At 39.8% G+C, this 18114-nt stretch overlaps 2 protein-coding genes across 12 annotated transcripts in view; both read left to right on the top strand.

The window, feature by feature from the left end:
- Positions 1-1713: 1713 nt before the first annotated feature.
- On the top strand, positions 1714-11962 carry LOC124867524 (sorting nexin-1-like). 2 transcript variants are annotated; one of them, XM_047364000.1, is made up of 15 exons: positions 1714-1881; positions 2339-2453; positions 3197-3315; positions 3480-3546; positions 3717-3760; positions 3846-3987; positions 4402-4480; positions 4619-4694; positions 5621-5734; positions 6354-6447; positions 6547-6752; positions 7525-7668; positions 9120-9200; positions 9683-9754; positions 10904-11962. In XM_047364000.1, exons 1-15 carry the CDS (start codon positions 1762-1764, stop codon positions 10952-10954), a joined length of 1524 nt encoding a protein of 507 aa, XP_047219956.1. In that variant the 5' UTR covers positions 1714-1761; the 3' UTR covers positions 10955-11962. The 2 variants fall into 2 exon arrangements, with proteins under 2 accessions (XP_047219956.1, XP_047219955.1); XM_047363999.1 differs by having other exon boundaries at positions 3194-3315.
- A 4072-nt stretch (positions 11963-16034) lies between these two features.
- Positions 16035-18114, top strand: part of csnk1g1 (casein kinase 1, gamma 1) — a 29343-nt gene continuing 27263 nt past the window's right edge. For 7 of the 10 annotated variants that reach the window (XM_047364009.1, XM_047364007.1, XM_047364008.1 and 4 more), the window contains exon 1: positions 16036-16189. The gene's annotated coding sequence lies outside the window, so the exon portion shown is untranslated. Of the gene's footprint in view, positions 16190-18114 lie in introns of all 10 variants that reach the window. The other 3 variants (XM_047364010.1, XM_047364003.1, XM_047364001.1) reach the window with 1 other exon arrangement.

The raw sequence follows: 18114 nt of genomic DNA, 5'->3' as shown, positions 1-18114 counted from the left end.
CTATTGGAGGCTTCAAGCCACTAATGAACCTCCAGATGTCAGAATAGTCTTACATGGGCTAAAAAGCAAAAGTACCGTTGCTTAGTAGTCCACGTTCCTCTTTACAGATAAAAGTACATTTTTCATTTAATTTGCAATTCAAGATCCCATTGTGAGCAAACCAAGGATTAAGTGTTTAGCGATATGGGTTTTTATTAGCTGTAAACCCAAATGATCAAACTTAGCAGAAAAAAAGGTTTTGAAAAATACAATTTTGTGTGTAATGAATCTGTATATTCACTTTTTAAAATTTAATTGAATGCATTTATGATCAAAGTACAGTCATATTCTAAAGATTTTACCATGGTGAAAATGATTACAGCTTATGCAGAGTGCCCAGATACATTTCCAAACTATATTACTTTATAAACCTCACTTTATGACAAAAAACAATTTTCTTAGTATATTTGAAGTGGTACAAACTCATCGGCTAACTTCATATCAGTTTTTTTTTAGTGGTAGTTCCTAACAAATGTCTTCTCTAAGCACTACCAGACCGCTCCATTTCATATCCAATTATTGAGAATCCAGTTTGCTTTCTTTTCATTTCAGATGAATACATTCATCTAGTTGGATTCAGATCCAGTTACACACAGTCCAGGATTAATAGTGAGTTAAAAGTATAGTTGGCAAGCTACAAGCAGCTTGTCTGTCAATCAACGGACTGCAGGGTGGTTACCATGAACACGTAGCCCTACAAATCAGCTAATATATGACAGAAAGATATATTCTATGCAATAAGCAGTTAAAAAGCACCAGTGAATTAAGCAGGCATTTATCTACGGTTTTGCTTATCTGTGTATAAATATCAAAATAATAAATAATATAGATAACACTTTTATAACTACTAATCAGTATGCCAGTAGAAGGAATACTTGTCTGTTTTAAGTGGAAACGGATCATCCCTCTCTTGTCTATACCTGCTTTTCCTTGAAGGGTCACTGGGGGCTGGTGCCTGTCTCTAGCGTGATTGGTTAAGAGGTGGGGTACACCCTGGACAGGTCGCTAATATGTCATAGGGTAAAAGACCAAGCATGCCCACTCTGAGGGTGATTTAGATTAATCAATTAACAGTGCAGGAAGAAGCCAGAGTACCCAGAGAGAGCCCACATATGAACTGCATGCAGAAAGAAGCCTGCTCGGGATTCAAACACAGGACCTTTATGCTGCAAAGCAACAGTGCTACCAGCTGCTCCACCGTACAACCTCCAGTTACATCATTTTACACATTTTTAGTTTTATTTTTGTGTAAATGCCATGAAGCTGGGATTTTTTACTCAACGTTACTGTACTGTGGAAATCTCACACAGATGCCTAAGAACTCAAGGTAGTCCACATCTAAGCCCATTCCATTATTTTCTCTTAAGCCTGAATGAGAATTCAAAGAAAAATCGTTTAAAAAAACGTTTAAAGAGCCTTCAATTTTAAATGTATAAGTACAAAAAATCAGTTCAACATAAGACAAAACTATTTGCAGTTCTCTCACATGTATCTAAGATGGTCAAATATTTACCTCTCCAAATGTATACAAATATTTTTTATTAAACCTCTAGCATTTAGACTGAAAACTTGTCTTTACACATGTTTAGCTGAAGACAACCTTTTACTGCTTTATCACATTGGTGTAATATAGAGTAGAGGACCAGCAGGGGTCGCTGCAGCCGTCCTCCCTTCTTGATTCCATCACTTCCGCCCGGGACGCTCTCACTGACAACACGGGCTATGGCGTCCAGCTCGAATCGGAATCCTCCTCCTTTCTCCGTGTCAGAGCAGTCAGAGCCCGGACTGTCTGATATGGCAGACGGAGACAGCGACGATGGAGAGGACATTTTTGTCAGCAACGTATGTCTTGTTTCAGTATATCTGCATTGTTCTGTGACACAGAGGCTGGAAGAGTTAGCATCTTTATCTGATTTGACCTGCTTAAAAACATTTTTACTGGAATCATCTGACAGTTCTGCGACAAATATTAGATTTACCGTAAAATTGGCAAAATGGCGCAGAAAATGTAATGTAGGTGTGTTGTGTTACACAACTAAACCAGATGACTGATGCTAACAGTGTTTGCTAGGAGGTTTTGTCTTGTTTGCAGCTTTTTGTCTGCAGTCATGGTTGTTTTTAGTCCATTTTAAGGCCTTCAGTTTTTTAGTGCCCAGATGAACATTTCCCTCTTTTTCTTGTTTCAAATTGTTTATTTTTCTCTCTGCTAATCTGCAGCCCAGCCTCCTCCTGTTTATCATTGTGGTAACAGTCAGCAGACCGATAAATGCCTGCTGTTATGCTGTTTGGTGTTTCTCAGAGTTTCCAGAACCACCCGGCGTCTGTCAGTCGAGGGGTTTCCCAGCCAGAGGTGGCCGCCGCTGCCAAACCCAACGGAGTTCACTCCGATGATGATGATGACGACCTGTTTGCAGGTTAACACCTAATACTCACAGACCCATTTCTAAATTATATCTACCCTCGTAAATCTGATAGATCCATGCTTCCCATGCTGTGGTACCAGCACCACTGCCTTCAGTGGCACTCAGAGGAAATGTTGGTTTTAATTATTTACAAGGTAAGAAGGGAACAAATGAAGTGTGGTAAAGCGGTACCAGCCGACTCTTTTTAGTATTTTACACTGTAGCAACCTGTTCACCAAAGGAGGTTTTATTAAACAAGTAAATGAGATACAAATCGTTTCAAGATTAAGATTTTTTTAACGTCAGATTAGGAGTTAAAATCGAACACACTTTTAAACTGAATCACCCAATCAGGTGGTGCCAATTGACGAGTACAGTTACTCTATGCCCAGTGACAATACTACGGTAGGATTTCCCAAGGTGGTACTTTTATAGAAACGTTCAGACGCACCTTGTTAGATAAAAAGCGCCATTTGAACTACTGTAAAAACAGCCAGGTCATCAAATCAGGTCAGAATGCTGTTACAGGGCATCATCAGTGTCACACAGCAACTAGGAGAAACCTTCAGGGGAACTGAGTTCAGTATGAGGAGCCAACTGGGGGTTGACAAGACAGGAAGGAGACGCAGCTAAACAGAAATGAATACTAGGCCAGCCGCACCTTATGCGGAGAGAGAAAATGTGTCATTAATCTAAAACCCAGTGTGAAATGTCTCATCATGTTCTGCTTTTTTTTTTTTTTTTGTCCCCAGAAGCACAGGCGGATTTAAGCTCAGACACATCTGGCAGCTCTGCTCGGAAGGATCTCTCCACCTCCTCTGGCCTTCCATCTGCTCGGAGCCCAGCAGATCTGCTGCCCACCTCCTTGGAGCAGGTGCAGGCCTTAGCCGGGCTTTCTAGAACCCTACAAACACCTATAGGAAACCACACAATGATCATTTACTGCCTGGGCTTTATATGCATCTGTGGCAGGCAAAATGTTTAAACTGTTTTGGTTTCAGAATTTCAATTGTATAAATGTTGTCTTGTTCATTACAGCTGGAAGAGGAAGAGGCCAAGGATAGTTTTGATGTGGATGTTGCTGTCACCAATCCAGAGAAAGTTGGTCAGTTTAGATAAATTTCATTGATAGATGTATTTTTAAATATTGCCGTTACAAATTCAGAACAAATTCTCCGTATTTTTACCGACATAACCCTTAGATTTTAATATCAATGTGAAATTTTACAAATTCTCTAACTGTAATCTGTCGTTTGTTTATTGTTTCCCTCCCAGGAGATGGCATGAATGCATATGTGGCCTACAAAGTATCCACCAGGGTGTGTATTCAACGTTCGGATGTTTAACACCTTGCGTGAATCGTTGCACGGCCATTCTCACCTTCTCTTCCGTGTTTTTCTCCAGACCTCTTTGCCCATGTTCAAAAGTAAGGTCTTTACTGCCAGAAGGCGTTTCAGCGATTTCTTAGGTCTTTATGAAAAGCTTTCAGCCAAACAGTCGCTCCATGGCTGCATCATACCGCCTCCACCCGAGAAAAGTGTTGTAGGTAAGCGAAGGTCTCTTTCACATTTTGTCCCACGACAACCACGAACTTCAGTGTATTTTATTTAGGTGTTATATGATGGGCTAACACAAAGTAGTTAATTGTTGAAAGAAAACTACAAGAAGTAGAAGTCCCAGTTTGCCACAGTCCGTGTAGGGGTCACAGCAAACGTGGAAGAAGTTTCTCTGGTCAGATAAGACGAAAAGGAGGTTTTTAGATGGCCGAACATCACCCTGAACACGTCACTCCAAACGTGGGAGTGGCAGCATCATGCTGTGGGGCTGCTTTTTCTTATGCATGGAAGGGAAAGCTGGTTAAGGTGATGATGGATGGACTAATATATGTGGCAGTCGTTTATTTGTTGTTTGCATGTTTTGTCTGTTGTGTTGCGTTTCTAACTAACCTTTGGATCAACAGGAATGACAAAAGTGAAGGTGGGCATGGATGACCCGTCATCTGTGGAGTTTGTGGAAAAGAGAAGAGCGGCTCTGGAGAGGTTAACCTTCATTCATGTTTTTACTCAGCTATTCTAGTGTAGTAATTATTTCTGTTGTTATTCTCAGGTATGTTTATGTTTCACTCTAGTATTACTGTTTATTGTGGCAATGTGTTGTCGATACTTTGTTCTGTGTAGGTATCTTCAGAGAATAGTGTCTCACCCACTGTTACTGCAAGATCCCGACGTCCGTGAATTCTTGGAAAGAGAAGATGTGAGTACTGGGGAATTTTAAAACGGCACATTCTATGAATATGCACCGTTTTTTGTTTGGTAATTAAAAAATGCTAAATATTATATGTATTATTAGGTGTGTTTTCATAGCAAGAAGGCTTTTCCAGCAAGCAGTGTATTTTTCTGGGCCCATAATTTTACCACTGGATCTACCAGAGCAGAAACAAATGACCTATGCCACCCTTGGTTTCAGTCAACCTTAACTGTAATACATTTAATATCTGCTACTGTGAGTGTGTGTTATGCTCCTTGAGAAAGGTAGTGTCATCATAATCCACTAAACATCTGCTAATGTTACATATTTCCTCAGCATTTGGTCACATTTTGATATAAGTTCACAATGTAACCGCTGTGAAAGAAGCAGAAGTTGTGGACCCGAGCTACAGCTGTTTGCTCCTCCACCACAAATGAAAGCCTGAATGTGTGAAATACATTTAAAACGTGTTACAGTCACACATTAGGAAAGACTGTATATAATTTCTAGAGGACGCCATTCTGAAATAATTATCACTATAGTTTTACTGATGAAAAAAGGTTAAAAAAAAATGTTCCTCTTAGACCTTTAGACTCATGACAGCTGAGCAGGCAAGGAGATCACCTCTGTTCTTTTTAAATGTATTACACCTACAGATTTCCACAACACTTTTAGCCTTGTTTTAGACTGTCAGCAGACAATACCTGAGCTTCTTAGAGCTCCACTAAAGGCCAGGTTTACCAACCGTAAGAAAATATATGTCTCGCACAACAGGAAGTTAACAGATGAAGGTCTTAGATTTGTCTGAAATGGCATCTCTGGTGTAGGGTAAATTATTTCCTGGACACACATGTTCAGGTTAGCGTAATGGAAACACACCTATTGTTAAATCTAATTTATTACCAAGTTAATAAACCTTTGTTTGTTTTCAGCTCCCCAGAGCAGTAAACACGCAGGCCCTCAGTGGAGCTGGTTTCCTCAAAATGATCAACAGGGCATCAGACGCTGTCAGCAAGATGACCATCAAGATGAACGAGTCTGACAGTGTAAGAGGAGCCCGGATGAAGCACCTTACCATCTCTCACACTGGTTGAAGAATTTTGAATTTGTGTCATATTATGTTAAGTCTACTGTAGGGCAAGCTGTTATATATGGTAAATGCCAGGTAGAGGACATGGTAATCATGTCTTCCAAATCCATAACACAAAATTCAATGTTTGGCCGTACGAGCAAAACACTGTCTGCAACAGAAAGCTTAACATTGCACGTGACTCTGACCACACCCTGACACCTGATCAGCATCATGCTGTGGGCTTGCTTTTCTTTGTTAGAAGCAGCGAGTCTGTTCAGAGTTTCTGTTCATGGATATTTGGTTATTGTTTCATTAGGGATTTTACAGAAGACATACTTTAGAATAAAGCCAAAGCAGCTCACTAATACACCGCTTCCCTTAATGCAGGACAGAATCGAAAATTAAGTCAGGCTATATTTTTCTGTATAACCATAATAAATAATTGCTTTTGTTACGTTTATAGGGGTGATTGCCCTGTATTTTTGTACTATAACGACTGCATAAATAACAAGAGCATCAGAAACTTAATGAGGATGTTTGGCTGTGTGTTTGTCTCTTTGATTTAATGTAGTCGTTGTTTGCGTGTGTCTCAGTGGTTCGAGGACAAGTTCCAGGAAGTGGACGTGGAGGAGCAGCAGCTGAGGAAGCTTCAAGCTGTAGTTGATTCTCTGGTCAATCACAGAAAAGGTGAGCTACTGCATATGCTGATCCAATTATTTCCTGCAGAGGGGGAAAAAAAACGCAGCTCAGATCAACATATTTTCTGTTCTCCCCCTTCAACACCAGAGCTGTGCGTGAACACAGCTGTGTTTGCCAAAAGTATAGCCATGCTGGGAAACTCTGAGGACAACACAGCCCTGTCCCGGGCCCTCTCCCAGCTGGCAGAGGTGGAGGATAAGATGGAGCAGCTGCATCAGGAGCAGGCGGGAAGCGACTTCTTCATTTTCGCCGAGCTGCTAGCTGACTACATACGCCTGCTTGGTGCTGTGCGGGTAGGATGACAGCTATGATGTGAGAGAACTTAAACGAATGAACGGTTGTAGGCAGGTTTTGTGTAATTCTTTATGAAATCAAACAAAGCGGCCCCGATGATTTATGTGGTTAAGTTAATGTGTCAATTTAATGCTTTTCTGACATGTGGATTTTTAAATATTGAGTCATAAAGCTTTTATTGTAGTTTGTAAACCATCAGTAGCATTAAGTGTTCTAAAAATCTTGATGTTTCCAATGTCTTTGCATACATATTATATCCTGTTACTACTAGATATGCTCCGATATGACTTCTCCTAGCCCTCACCGATTTCCAGTTGTCTTTACTGGTTAAAAAGTTCTTTCTATGAACCACAACACATACAAGACTTGAAGTTAACAAACAATTACCATTACAGGTTTTCCTACCAATTCATTGAATGAAGAAGTGGTTTGGATTACTTTAGAAAATGAAAGGATTTAAACAATAATTCCTATTTCTGCATCAAACTCTGTGCTCCTATTTAGATCAGATTTTTACTGAACTCTCAACAAGAAGCGCATCAGAGAGCAAGCTCATTATAAATGTGTTTTAAAAACTGAAACAAAGGTGGGAGTTTTCAGTTTAAATGCATTCACTTGAACAGACTGAAAGCCCATTTTCTTCAGAATTTGACCTGCCGATCACCAGCTAGGGCCAATCAAGGTCAATGTAGCCTAGTTTTAACACTGGCTGATTAATAAGTGCATATCTGGTTATTTCTGTTGTAAGTCGTCTGAAATGGATTTGCACAGGGTTGCTTTGACCAGCGTGTGCGAGCGTGGCAGCGATGGCAGGAGGCTCAGAGCACACTCCAGAAGAAGAGAGAAGCTGAAGCCAAGCTGCTGTGGGCCAACAAACCAGACAAGCTGCAGCAGGCAAAGGAAGAGATCACCGAGGTAACGGCACACTTCCTGCAGCGAAAAATACTCGCATTACACAAACTGGGGAAGTGATTCTTACTGTAATTTAACCGCCAACAACAAGAGAAACGTGTTCAAACAGCCTGATGTGTAATTTTTATTGATTCTGTTGACTTCTAAAGGCTAGAGAAGAGTTCTTAGATTCCCAGCGAGGCCGGACCCACACAGCATTGCTTTACTTAAATGAAGGCGACCCGCTGAACACACTGAATGCATTGAAACTGGATTTGGATCTTCAGTTTGTATTCGGAGCAAATGTCTTGTTCTTACCCTCTTAAAATGTGAACATCACTCACAATCATATTCATTTTCAGCACAATAGAAAAATGATGCCTCTTTAATAACATTGCTAAAAAGATAAAATGGGGAAACTAATGAAACACTAAACAATAATAAAGGCAACTTTCAGTTTTTTAAAGAATTCCCACCATTCGTCCTGCGTTTTGTAATAACTCCATATTCTTGCACTTAAAAAATTCAATCCAAAGTCATTAGCTTTTGCCTGAACTACCAGATATTTCAAAAATGTGCCATACGGTTAGGTTGTTTTTGTACCGATTTTCACCTGCGTAATCCACCTGATTTGTATGGGTGAGTCTGCATATCATAACCTTCTCTGTGAGCGACTCTACCTCCACCTTCGTTGTGAGCGACTCTACCTCCACCTTCGTTGGCTTCTTTGCTGACGTTATGGCTGGCGAAGGAAACGTAGGGAGAGCTCATCAGGGGAGACTCAGCCCACACGTAGCTGCAACCTGTGGAGCTAGGCGTTACCAGAGGCAAGACGGATTATCCAATCTGGAACTGTGGAACATAAACTCCAAATGGGGGAATTTCCTACGGTTCTTATGAATTTACCCTTTGGTTGCCATCAGGATGTTTTCTGTACTCTGTTGAGGACAGAATCAGGTTTCCCAGTCAATATTTTTTTCTGTGTCACTATGAGATTCTCATGGAGTAACATTGAGTGAAACTACCACAGCATTGTGTTATTTAAACAAAGATTTAAGAGGTCAGCAGCAAACACCAGTCTTTCTCTGGCTTCTTATTTGAGGGACTTTAAAGCGTAGGAACCATGTAATGGAAAAGTTCTGCGGTCCTGTAGAACTTCAGAATCCATAATTTGGGTTCAATTGTTTTTCTGTTATCCTGTAAAGATAAAAATGTAGTGTGTGGTTGTTGCCGATAATAGAGATCATCGTCAATGTCAACTTTACTTACTCAGCACATTTAATACAGATACGTCTGTAGTGCTGTTTCAGTGCTGTGACATAACTTAAAAGATTGAAATTTCTCTAAAATACCATTTGCTTCCAGATGAATTTAAATTTGCTCAAAAACTAACTTTTCCAAGTCAAATATAATTTAAATCATTTGTTATAATTGTCCCAGTTTAACACATGTTCTCTTTTCCTGTTTGTTGTCAGTGGGAGACAAAGGTTACTCAGTATGAGAGGGACTTCGATAGGATTGGGATGACCGTACGGAAGGAGGTTCTCCGATTTGAGGTTCGTTGTAGAGTTTTTCCCGTCTTCCAACTTTTTCTCTTTTATTATTCATCTGCAGTGTCAAACATATGTTATGTCTCCAAATTTCCAAAGATATTAGTCTTTACCTGTAGTTATCCTGGTGACCCAATTTCTGTTATATTCATATATATATTCCTTATTTCATACATATGAAAAGATGAGCATTCGTGGCTAATTGTAAAATATCAACTGAGCAGACATGACTTTCTAATGGGTCCTATAGCTAATGTCCTGTGATTCCCTTGTAAAGCTGTGTACTTTAAGGTGATTACAATCACAGCTGAGAAGATCTCACAGTGAAGTTCTTTATGCTACTGGTTTTGACCTCTTCAGGCCAACACTGCTCTTAGTGCACTGCGGAGAATGTTGATGTTCTGCCAAAAATGCTAGATTCCTGCAGCTGTTTTTTTTTTTTTTTTGCCAAAGATCTTGAGAGGTGACAAGACTTCTTCTCGTTGCAGAAACAAAAGGCCAAGGACTTCAAGAGCCAAATAATCAAGTATTTAGAGGCAATGCTGCAGTCTCAACAACGGGTAATTACCATACCAAATCAAGTATTACTTTGGGCATCTATTATTAAATGCCATTTTTGAAGTTATTCTTTTGCATGTTACAACAGTACCCTCCACACTTATTGGTACCCCTAGTGTAGATGTGTAAAAAGGCTTTAAATAAATGTGTCTTTTTTGTGGTTGCATAATCTGACACTCAGTTATTTTATTATTTTTATTATTACGTTTTGTTTAGATTTATTCAGTGGGGAAAGAAACTGCATGTCATATTCATTGGCACCCCATTTCCTTTAAAATAAATTCAAGTGGAGCATTTTTCTAGGTTATACTTCATGGTGATCAGAGTTTGCAGGAACTTTAATTAGTGATCTGTTTCCATGGGGTTTAAATATGTTGGTACACAGAGGCCCATTTCTTCCTTAGTGATGATATTGCACGACATCAGGAAGGCGTTATGTTGTGATGACGATATGACTTAACTGAACAGTGTTTATGCCCCTCTCCAAACATAGACCCCAGATGGTGAGACGTTTATCCACTTACTGAAGGGAAAAAAATGAAACTCATTATCTGCATTTTTGGAGCATATTTGTGGTTTATTAGGAAGTCTAGTCCTCTTGCAATCAGGAAGTTGGGGGTTCAATTCCAGCTTCCTACCCTGCCACATGTGGCTGTGCCCGTAGTTGGGGCTACCGAAGCCATTTATAAACCTGGTCCTTTTACAATGATTTACCATGTTTAGAACAAGGTTTATTGAAAAAGTGGCAACTGGCAACATCTTCTGTTTAGGCAATGAAACCACTTGGGGGTTCCTAGTGACTTCAGCAGAACATCTCTGATGACCACCCGAAACATTTCTGCTGCATTAAACGACATCACATAATAAATATTACTGGTATAGAGAATCAGAATGCAAAGCACTTATATAATTGGCTAATAGTTATTGCAGTCCAAGCATTTATCAACTATATTGATAGTGCAAACATTGATACTGTGATGAATTTATTTAAAGGCTTTTTTCCATCTTTATTTGGGCTAATAATAAGCGTGAAGCTCACTGTAACTATTAGTAGCAGTTAATGTTCAATAAGACCAAGCTAGAAGTTTATAAGTGATTGGTCAGACCATGCTTTAACAGTTTTTGTTTGTCTCGCTCTGATTCTATTCCAGCTCATAAAGTTTTGGGAGGCGTTCCAGCCTGAAGCCAAGGCGATAGCTTAATGAAGTGGATTTTTCATTTTTATTATAAAAAAAAACAACAAAAAAAAACCAACTGCCTTTTTCAACACTTTTACCTCTTTACCAGGAGTTCAGAGGACAGTTTTGAAACACAGAAGAAACTTCGGTCCGTCTTTTTAATTAAAATGAATTCTTCTGGACAGACGTTTGATATAATAAGCTGCCACATGTACTCATTGTGTATTTGACATCATTTTTGTGTGTGTCATTTAAAGGATGATATAAAGCAAGATTCACGTTTTACATGAACTTGCCTGAACTGTGGAACTTTTTTTTTTTCCCCCTTAAGATGTTTATACCAAGATACTGCACCTAGTATCATTCTCTGTAGAGGACTTTGGCTGATAGGAGTATGCAAGTCTTTCCACTTCTACAGCCACTGTTAAATAGATGCATGTTGCGAGGTTTGATGCACTAATAGAAAGCAGTTTCTTTATTAACTAAATCACCATTGTTAACGACTATTATATGTATTAATGCGTTCTTAAGGTTTATTATACCATGTATTTTGGATATTAGGAGCGAAGTTACAGTGCAGAACTAACTTTAAAGGCTCATCAGAGTTTTAACCACTGAATTAAAGAGTCATGAGGAGAATACAATCTGTATTATTATTTTTGCTCCGGTCATATTTATTGTAATAACGGTTTTGTTCGTCCATATATTCAACATTGTTACATTTATTTTGTTGTAATGTGAATTGAGCTAATGTGGACCTATTGCTTACATGTACTCATGTCCAATGTGTCCTTGTATCATACAAGCACTGTTTGATAATATTCCTGCTCAATAGATTGGAGGCTGGATAAACCATAACAGAGAATCTAACAATAAGCGATATGGTCCCTTATTTACTGGTTTCTGATTGTACTCGTGTCCTTTACATAAGAATGTGCTTTATTTTTATAACCACTTTGCATTGGTACATACATTTTCTTTGAAATGTTAATCAGGCAAGTGTAAAAAATAAAGGTTTCACTAAGCTTTGGACATTGTTGTTATATTTTTTAACTTCATATTTTACACAGTTGATGCTTTTTTTTTTTTCTCGCTTTTCTGAAAACTATTAGCTTCAAGGCTTAAAACATATCATTTTTAATGCAGTAAATTTGTGTCCTTAAATATTTGAATTTTTTCATGCTTGATTTTGGAGTACCTCAATCAGGATTTTTTTTCCCATGTTTTCAATAGTTTATCCCTATCCTTCGTTCATGGGTGTCGTCACTAGCGTCATATCGACTCCCCTGTCTATATGTCATGTTATGTACTTCACCATTACAAAACTAGCTCTAAACATTGAAGTAATCTGTAAAGTTATGGTTTTATCACTACTGTTTTAGTGTTTTTAAAGAACAGTACAGTACCAGAATTCGGTTCTAATATACTCAGTGATGCATGATGTCCACTTTCATAGACAGATGATTTACTCGCAGGACACAAAGAATATACAATGCTCAAAAAAATAAAGGGAACACTCAAATAACACATCCTAGATCTGAATGAATGAAATATTGTCATTGGCTACTTTGTTCTGTACAAAGCTGTATGTGCTGACAACAAGATCAGACAAAAATCATCAATGGAAATCAGTGAGGCTCAGTATTGTGTGTGGCCTCCATGTGCCTGTATGACCTCCCTACAACACCTGGTCATGCTCCTGATGAGACGATGGATGGTCTCCTGAGGGATCTCCTCCCAGACCTGGACTAAAGCATCCACCAACTTCTGGACAATCTGTGGTGCAACGTGACGTTGGTGGATGGAGCGAGACATGATGTCCCAGATGTGCTCAATCGGATTCAGGTCTGGGGAACGGGCGGGCCAGTCCATAGCTTCAATGTCTTCATCTTGCAGGAACTGCTGACAAACTCCAGCCACATGAGGTCTAGTATTGTCCTGCATTAGGAGGAACCCAGAGCCAACCGCACCAGCATATGGTCTCACAAGGGGTCTGAGGATCTCATCTCGGTACCTAATGGCAGTCATGCTACCTCTGGTGAACACATGGAGGGCTGTGCGGCCCTCCAAAGAAATGCCACCCCACACCATTACTGACTCACTGCCAAACCGGTCATTCTGAAGGATGTTGCAGGCAGCAGATCGCTCTCCACGGTGTCTCCAGACTCTGTCACATGTGCTCAGTGTGAACCTGCTTTCATCTGTGAAGAGCTCAGGGCGCCAGTGGTGAATTTGCCAATCCTGGTGTTCTCTGGTAAATGCCAAGCGTCCTGCACGGTGTTGGGCTGTGAGCAAAACCCCCATTTGTGGACGTCGGGCCCTCATACCATCCTCATGGACTCGGTTCCTAATCGTTTGTGCAGACACATGCACATTTGTGGCCTGCTGGAGGTCATTTTGCAGGGCTCTGGCAGTGCTCCTCCTGTTCCTCCTTGCATAAAGGTGGAGGTAGCTGTCCTGCTGCTGGGTTGTTGCCCTCCTACGGCCTCCTCCACATCTCCTGGTGTACTGGCCTGTCTCCTGGTAGCGCCTCCAGGCTCTGGACACTACGCTGACAGACACAGCAAACCTTCTTGCCACAGCTCACATTGATGTACCATCCTGGATGAGCTGCACTACCTCAGCCACTTGTGTGGGTTGTAGAGTCCGTCTCATGCTACCACAAGTGTGAAAGCACCACCAACATTCAAAAGGGACCAAAACATCAGCCAGAAAGCATAGGTACTGAGAAGTGGTCTGTGGTCCCCACCTGCAGAACCACTCCTTTATTGAGTGTCTTGCTAATCGCCAAAGATTTCCCCCTGTTGTCTATTCCATTTGCACAACAACATGTGAAATTGATTGTCAATCAGTGTTGCTTCCTAAGTGGACAGTTTGATTTCACAGAAGTTTGATCTACTTGGAGTTATATTGTGTTGTTTAAGTGTTCCCTTTATTTTTTTTGAGCAGTGTATTTTTTTAATGCATAAACAATATTATATGGAAGTTTCACATCTTTTCCCACTCCACTGTGAGCTGAACACACAAAGATATCTTTAAATGACTATACATTAGAAACAGAATAAGGATCTGCATGTGGTCTATTCTCAGCAACAAAGGGTCATGGGTCACTCTTTGGAAACGCTTTCTTCATTTAGCCAAGTTTAATGAATGGGTACAGTGGTGTGAAAAAAAGTTTGCTCCATTCCTGATTCTTTTTTTTTTTTTGCATATTTGTCACACTTTAGTGTTTGAGATTACCAAATAAATTTAAATATTAGTCAAAGACCACACAAGTAAACACAAAATTGAGTTTTTAAATTAAGGTTTTTCTTATTGAAGGGAGAAGGAACAAATCCAAACCTACATGGTCCTGTGAGAAAAATTACCCCCTAAACTTAATAACTTGTTGAGCCACACTTAACAGTAACAACTGCAATCAAGCGTTTGCGATACCTTGCAATAAGTCTTTCACAGCACTGTGGAGGTATTTAGGCCCACCCATCTTTGCAGAACTGTTGTAATTCAGCCACATTGGAGGGTTTTTGAGCATGAACTGCCTTTTTAAGGTCTTTCCACAACAGCTCAATAGGACTCAGGTCAGGGTTTTAACCAGGCCACTCCAAAGTCTTCATTTTCAGCCATTCAGAGGTGGACTTGCTGGTATGTTTTGGATCATTGTCCTGCTGCAGAGCCCAAGTTCATTTCAGCTTGAGGTCATGAACAGATGGCCAGACATTCTCCTTCAGGATTTTTTTGGTACACAGCAGAATTCATGGTTCCATTTATCACAGCAACTCTTAAAGCAGCAAAACAACTCCAAACCATCACTCTACCACCACCATATTTTACTGTTGGTATGATGTTCCTTTTTTGAAATGTGGTGTTACTTTTACAGCAGATGAAATGGAACACACATCTTCAGTATTTCCCAAATGTCTTGGGGATCATCAAGATGTTTTCGGGAACAATTGAGACAAGCCTTAATGTTCTTTTTGCTCAGCAGTGGTTTTTGTCTTGGAACTCTGCCATGCAGGCCATTTTTGCCCAGTCTCTTTCTTATGGTGGAGTCATGAACACTGACCTTAACTGAGGCAAGTGAGGCCTGCAGTTCTTTGGATGTTGTTGTTGGGTCTTTTGTGACCTCTTGGATGAGTCGTCGCTGCGCTCTTGGGGTAATTTTGGTCAGCCGGCCACTCCTGGGAAGGTTCACCACTGTTCCATGTTTTCACCATATGTGGATAATGGCTCTCAGTGGTTAGCTGGAGTCCCAAAGCTTTAGAAATGACTATAACCCTTTCCAGACTGATAGATCTCAATTACTTTCTTTCGACATTTGTTCCTGAACTTTGTTGGATCTCAGTATGATAAATAGCTTTTCAGGATCTTTTGGTCTACTTCCTTTTGTCAGGCAGGTCCTGTTTAAGTGATTTCTATATGGAGAACAGGTGTGGCAGAAATCAGGTCTGGTTGTGGCTAGAGAAACTGAACTGATAAACCAGTTAGGTTTTAACGGGGGGGGGGGGGGGTGCGATCACTTTTTCACACAGGGCCATGTAGGTTTGGATTTGTTTTTTTCACCCTTAATCATAAAACCCTTCATTTAAAAACTGCATTTTGTGTTTACTTGTGTCGTCTTTGATTAATATTTAAATTTGTTTGAGTATCTGAAACATGCAAAGAAATCGGGAGAGAGGCAAACACTTTTTCACACCATTTTACACCCAAGTCTTCTTTTGAATACGTCACTAGTTTGTTGTCCTGTTTACTGTTAAAATGAAAATCAAACAAAATATGGCTCATAAAAGATGAATACTTTGTGCGGTATTAAGATATCCTAGCAAAAACCCAATTGAGTTTGTATTTATTCCCATTTCACAAAGTTTTCCAGTTGTCTCATTTGCATTAACTTAATATTTCAAGTCTATATTTTATGTAGACTGATAATCAATGATGTTGAATTGTAAGCTATACGAAACATATTATCTAAGCAACAGAACCAAGTGTCATTTTAACTATTCATCAGTAATACTGATAATAACTCGGTAGTTTCGGTTTGACCTGGAAGTGTGCGGCGTGAAGCGGGCGGTGCCGTTTTTCTTCATCCGGGGTGTTGGAACCTTTTCACGGCAGACGAAGAATGGAGAGAGTCGCTAACGGCTGTTAGCGTTAAACCTCAGCAACAAGGAAACCTCACATGAATCTCCCCAGCGCCCGGTGAAATTGGACCTGGGCGGTACACGAGCGGATCCCGGGTCGTGTGGATTCATCACCGTGAAGGTGAGATTGTTGCGTTGTCTCACGGTGACCCAGTGAAGGAGCATTTGTTGAGAGGTTTTTAGCTAATATTTTCGTTGCTAACGGAGCTAATTTCCTTGTTGCGCTCGGTCCAGCTGTCACCCAGCCATCACTTGGTTGTTTTGTCGTTGACGACTAGGAGAAAAAAGAAAAAAAAAACAAAAACCATAAAGAACTATATTTAAACATCTCTGTTTCACATGGTAAACAAGGAAATGTCCCTGCTGCGCTTGTTTTATTTTTTAGAGTATATTTCTACCAGGGCAACCCCTCTCGCTAGGTAATGTTTTGCTAAGGTTAGCTGTACGGCTTATCATTTATGTTTAATGTTGACTAAGGCTAATTTGACTTGGTCAATGCTTATTTCGATATGTCCAGCCTTTAAGTTGGGCTGCCAATGATGGCTTTGTCTGGGACACGGTGGTACACAGCTGCAAACACGTCTCTTTATTTTGGACCAACCGCAGGCCTCCTCACCACGGATCGATCATCTTTATTTTAACCTCATATTCCCCACGACCGAAGCTTTTTTTTTTTTTTTTTTTTTTTTTACTCTTTAGCTGCTTGTCTGATCGAAGTTTGATTTGCACAGACACAATGCAGACATTAGCTCAGCGCGGTTCTTATGTCTTGTATTAAAACCCAGAAGTCTTGTTTTTCTGACTTCTCAGTTTAAATGCACTGCACATTTCCTTTGCTTGTGGTCAGATGTTGTGTCTCAACCTACATTTCCTCGTGTGGTTACAAAAATGACTTTACAGCCGAATCAACAAAGCACATACATTGAAACATTACTCACCTTATGTTTTTCCATTCAACAACACAATGGCTTTTCTATATTAGCAATCATCAAACTCAATGTTTCACAGGCTTTAGGTTGGATCGTGTGATGTATGTTATCTTATCATCCAGGATCAATCAAGCTTTTGTCTCGCTGTGTGTCAAAAATATAAAAGCTATTGAGTTGACTTGTAAATCAGGTATGGGGGGGGGTGCATTAGATTTTCAGGCTTACTTCACAAAATTAAAACAACCGTATAGTTTGACCTGTTTGCTTAAATTAAAACAGTTATCCTCTGGTAAAATAAAATATTGATTACTAAAGTTAGAATTATAAGTTCTTTTTTTATGGTTTCCAGGTGCTTGGTGTGCAGTATATTACACCTTTCAGAAGTTGTAACAGCAAAACCTAAATAAGATTAATTGGTATGAGCTAAAATTGTCTTCTAAGCGAGGAAAGAGATTGGTAGCTTTTATTCATCCAGCTGAGTGCCAGTGTGCAGCAGCAAGGGGTAGCACAATTTGCCAGAAAAATCTTCAGCTCCTTCTCTGGCATCTCATTTAGACGAGAGAAAGAAATGTCATGGAAAACCTCAGCAGTTTTGAAACTAACTTTTGAAAGCTGGCTACCTGTAACCAGCCTGCGTCTGATCAAAATATCTGGTCTAGATAAAATAAGTGACTGAAGTTCTAAAACATTTAACATGCCAATTCTGGATCCTTTTCCTGACTGTAAACTTGTTGCCCATGTGCGACCAGTTTTGAGAATTTTTTGTGATTTCCAACTTTTTTTTTTTTTTTTTTTATCTGATTGATTGATTTCAGAGGTTTTTTTTTGTGTTTTTTTTTACATTGACAGCAATTAAAACAGTGGCTACATATATATATATATATATATAATAATGATTCAGTGATTTCACAGAGAGACTAGTGAACTGTTTTGGCAATAGCTCCTCAGCACACTCATAATACTGATACAAGTGAGAGTGGAGAGAAAACAAAAATGGCAGTTTTGAGCTCCAGATCGCCACATACACACTGTGTGTTTGTTGGAAACATTTATAGTCACTACAGATAGAGCTCTGTTTTATTTAGGTGGAAAATGGCAGCTTTTTTGTTGAAATTAG

Source organism: Girardinichthys multiradiatus, chromosome 4 (genome assembly GCF_021462225.1).
Source record: "Girardinichthys multiradiatus isolate DD_20200921_A chromosome 4, DD_fGirMul_XY1, whole genome shotgun sequence".
Classification (NCBI taxonomy): domain Eukaryota; kingdom Metazoa; phylum Chordata; class Actinopteri; order Cyprinodontiformes; family Goodeidae; genus Girardinichthys; species Girardinichthys multiradiatus.
Note: the sequence above shows the minus strand (reverse complement) of the source record. Positions and strands in the feature narration are given on the sequence as shown.

Excerpts from the sequence above, each read along its gene's own strand:
- LOC124867524 (XM_047363999.1), top strand. The coding sequence starts at position 1,762 with ATGGCGTCCAGCTCGAATCGGAATCCTCCTCCTTTCTCCGTGTCAGAG. Across the intron at positions 4,481-4,618 it reads AGAAGAGCGGCTCTGGAGAG|GTATCTTCAGAGAATAGTGT; the intron begins GTTAACCTTCAT and ends TGTTCTGTGTAG. Across the intron at positions 6,753-7,524 it reads GCCTGCTTGGTGCTGTGCGG|GGTTGCTTTGACCAGCGTGT; the intron begins GTAGGATGACAG and ends GGATTTGCACAG.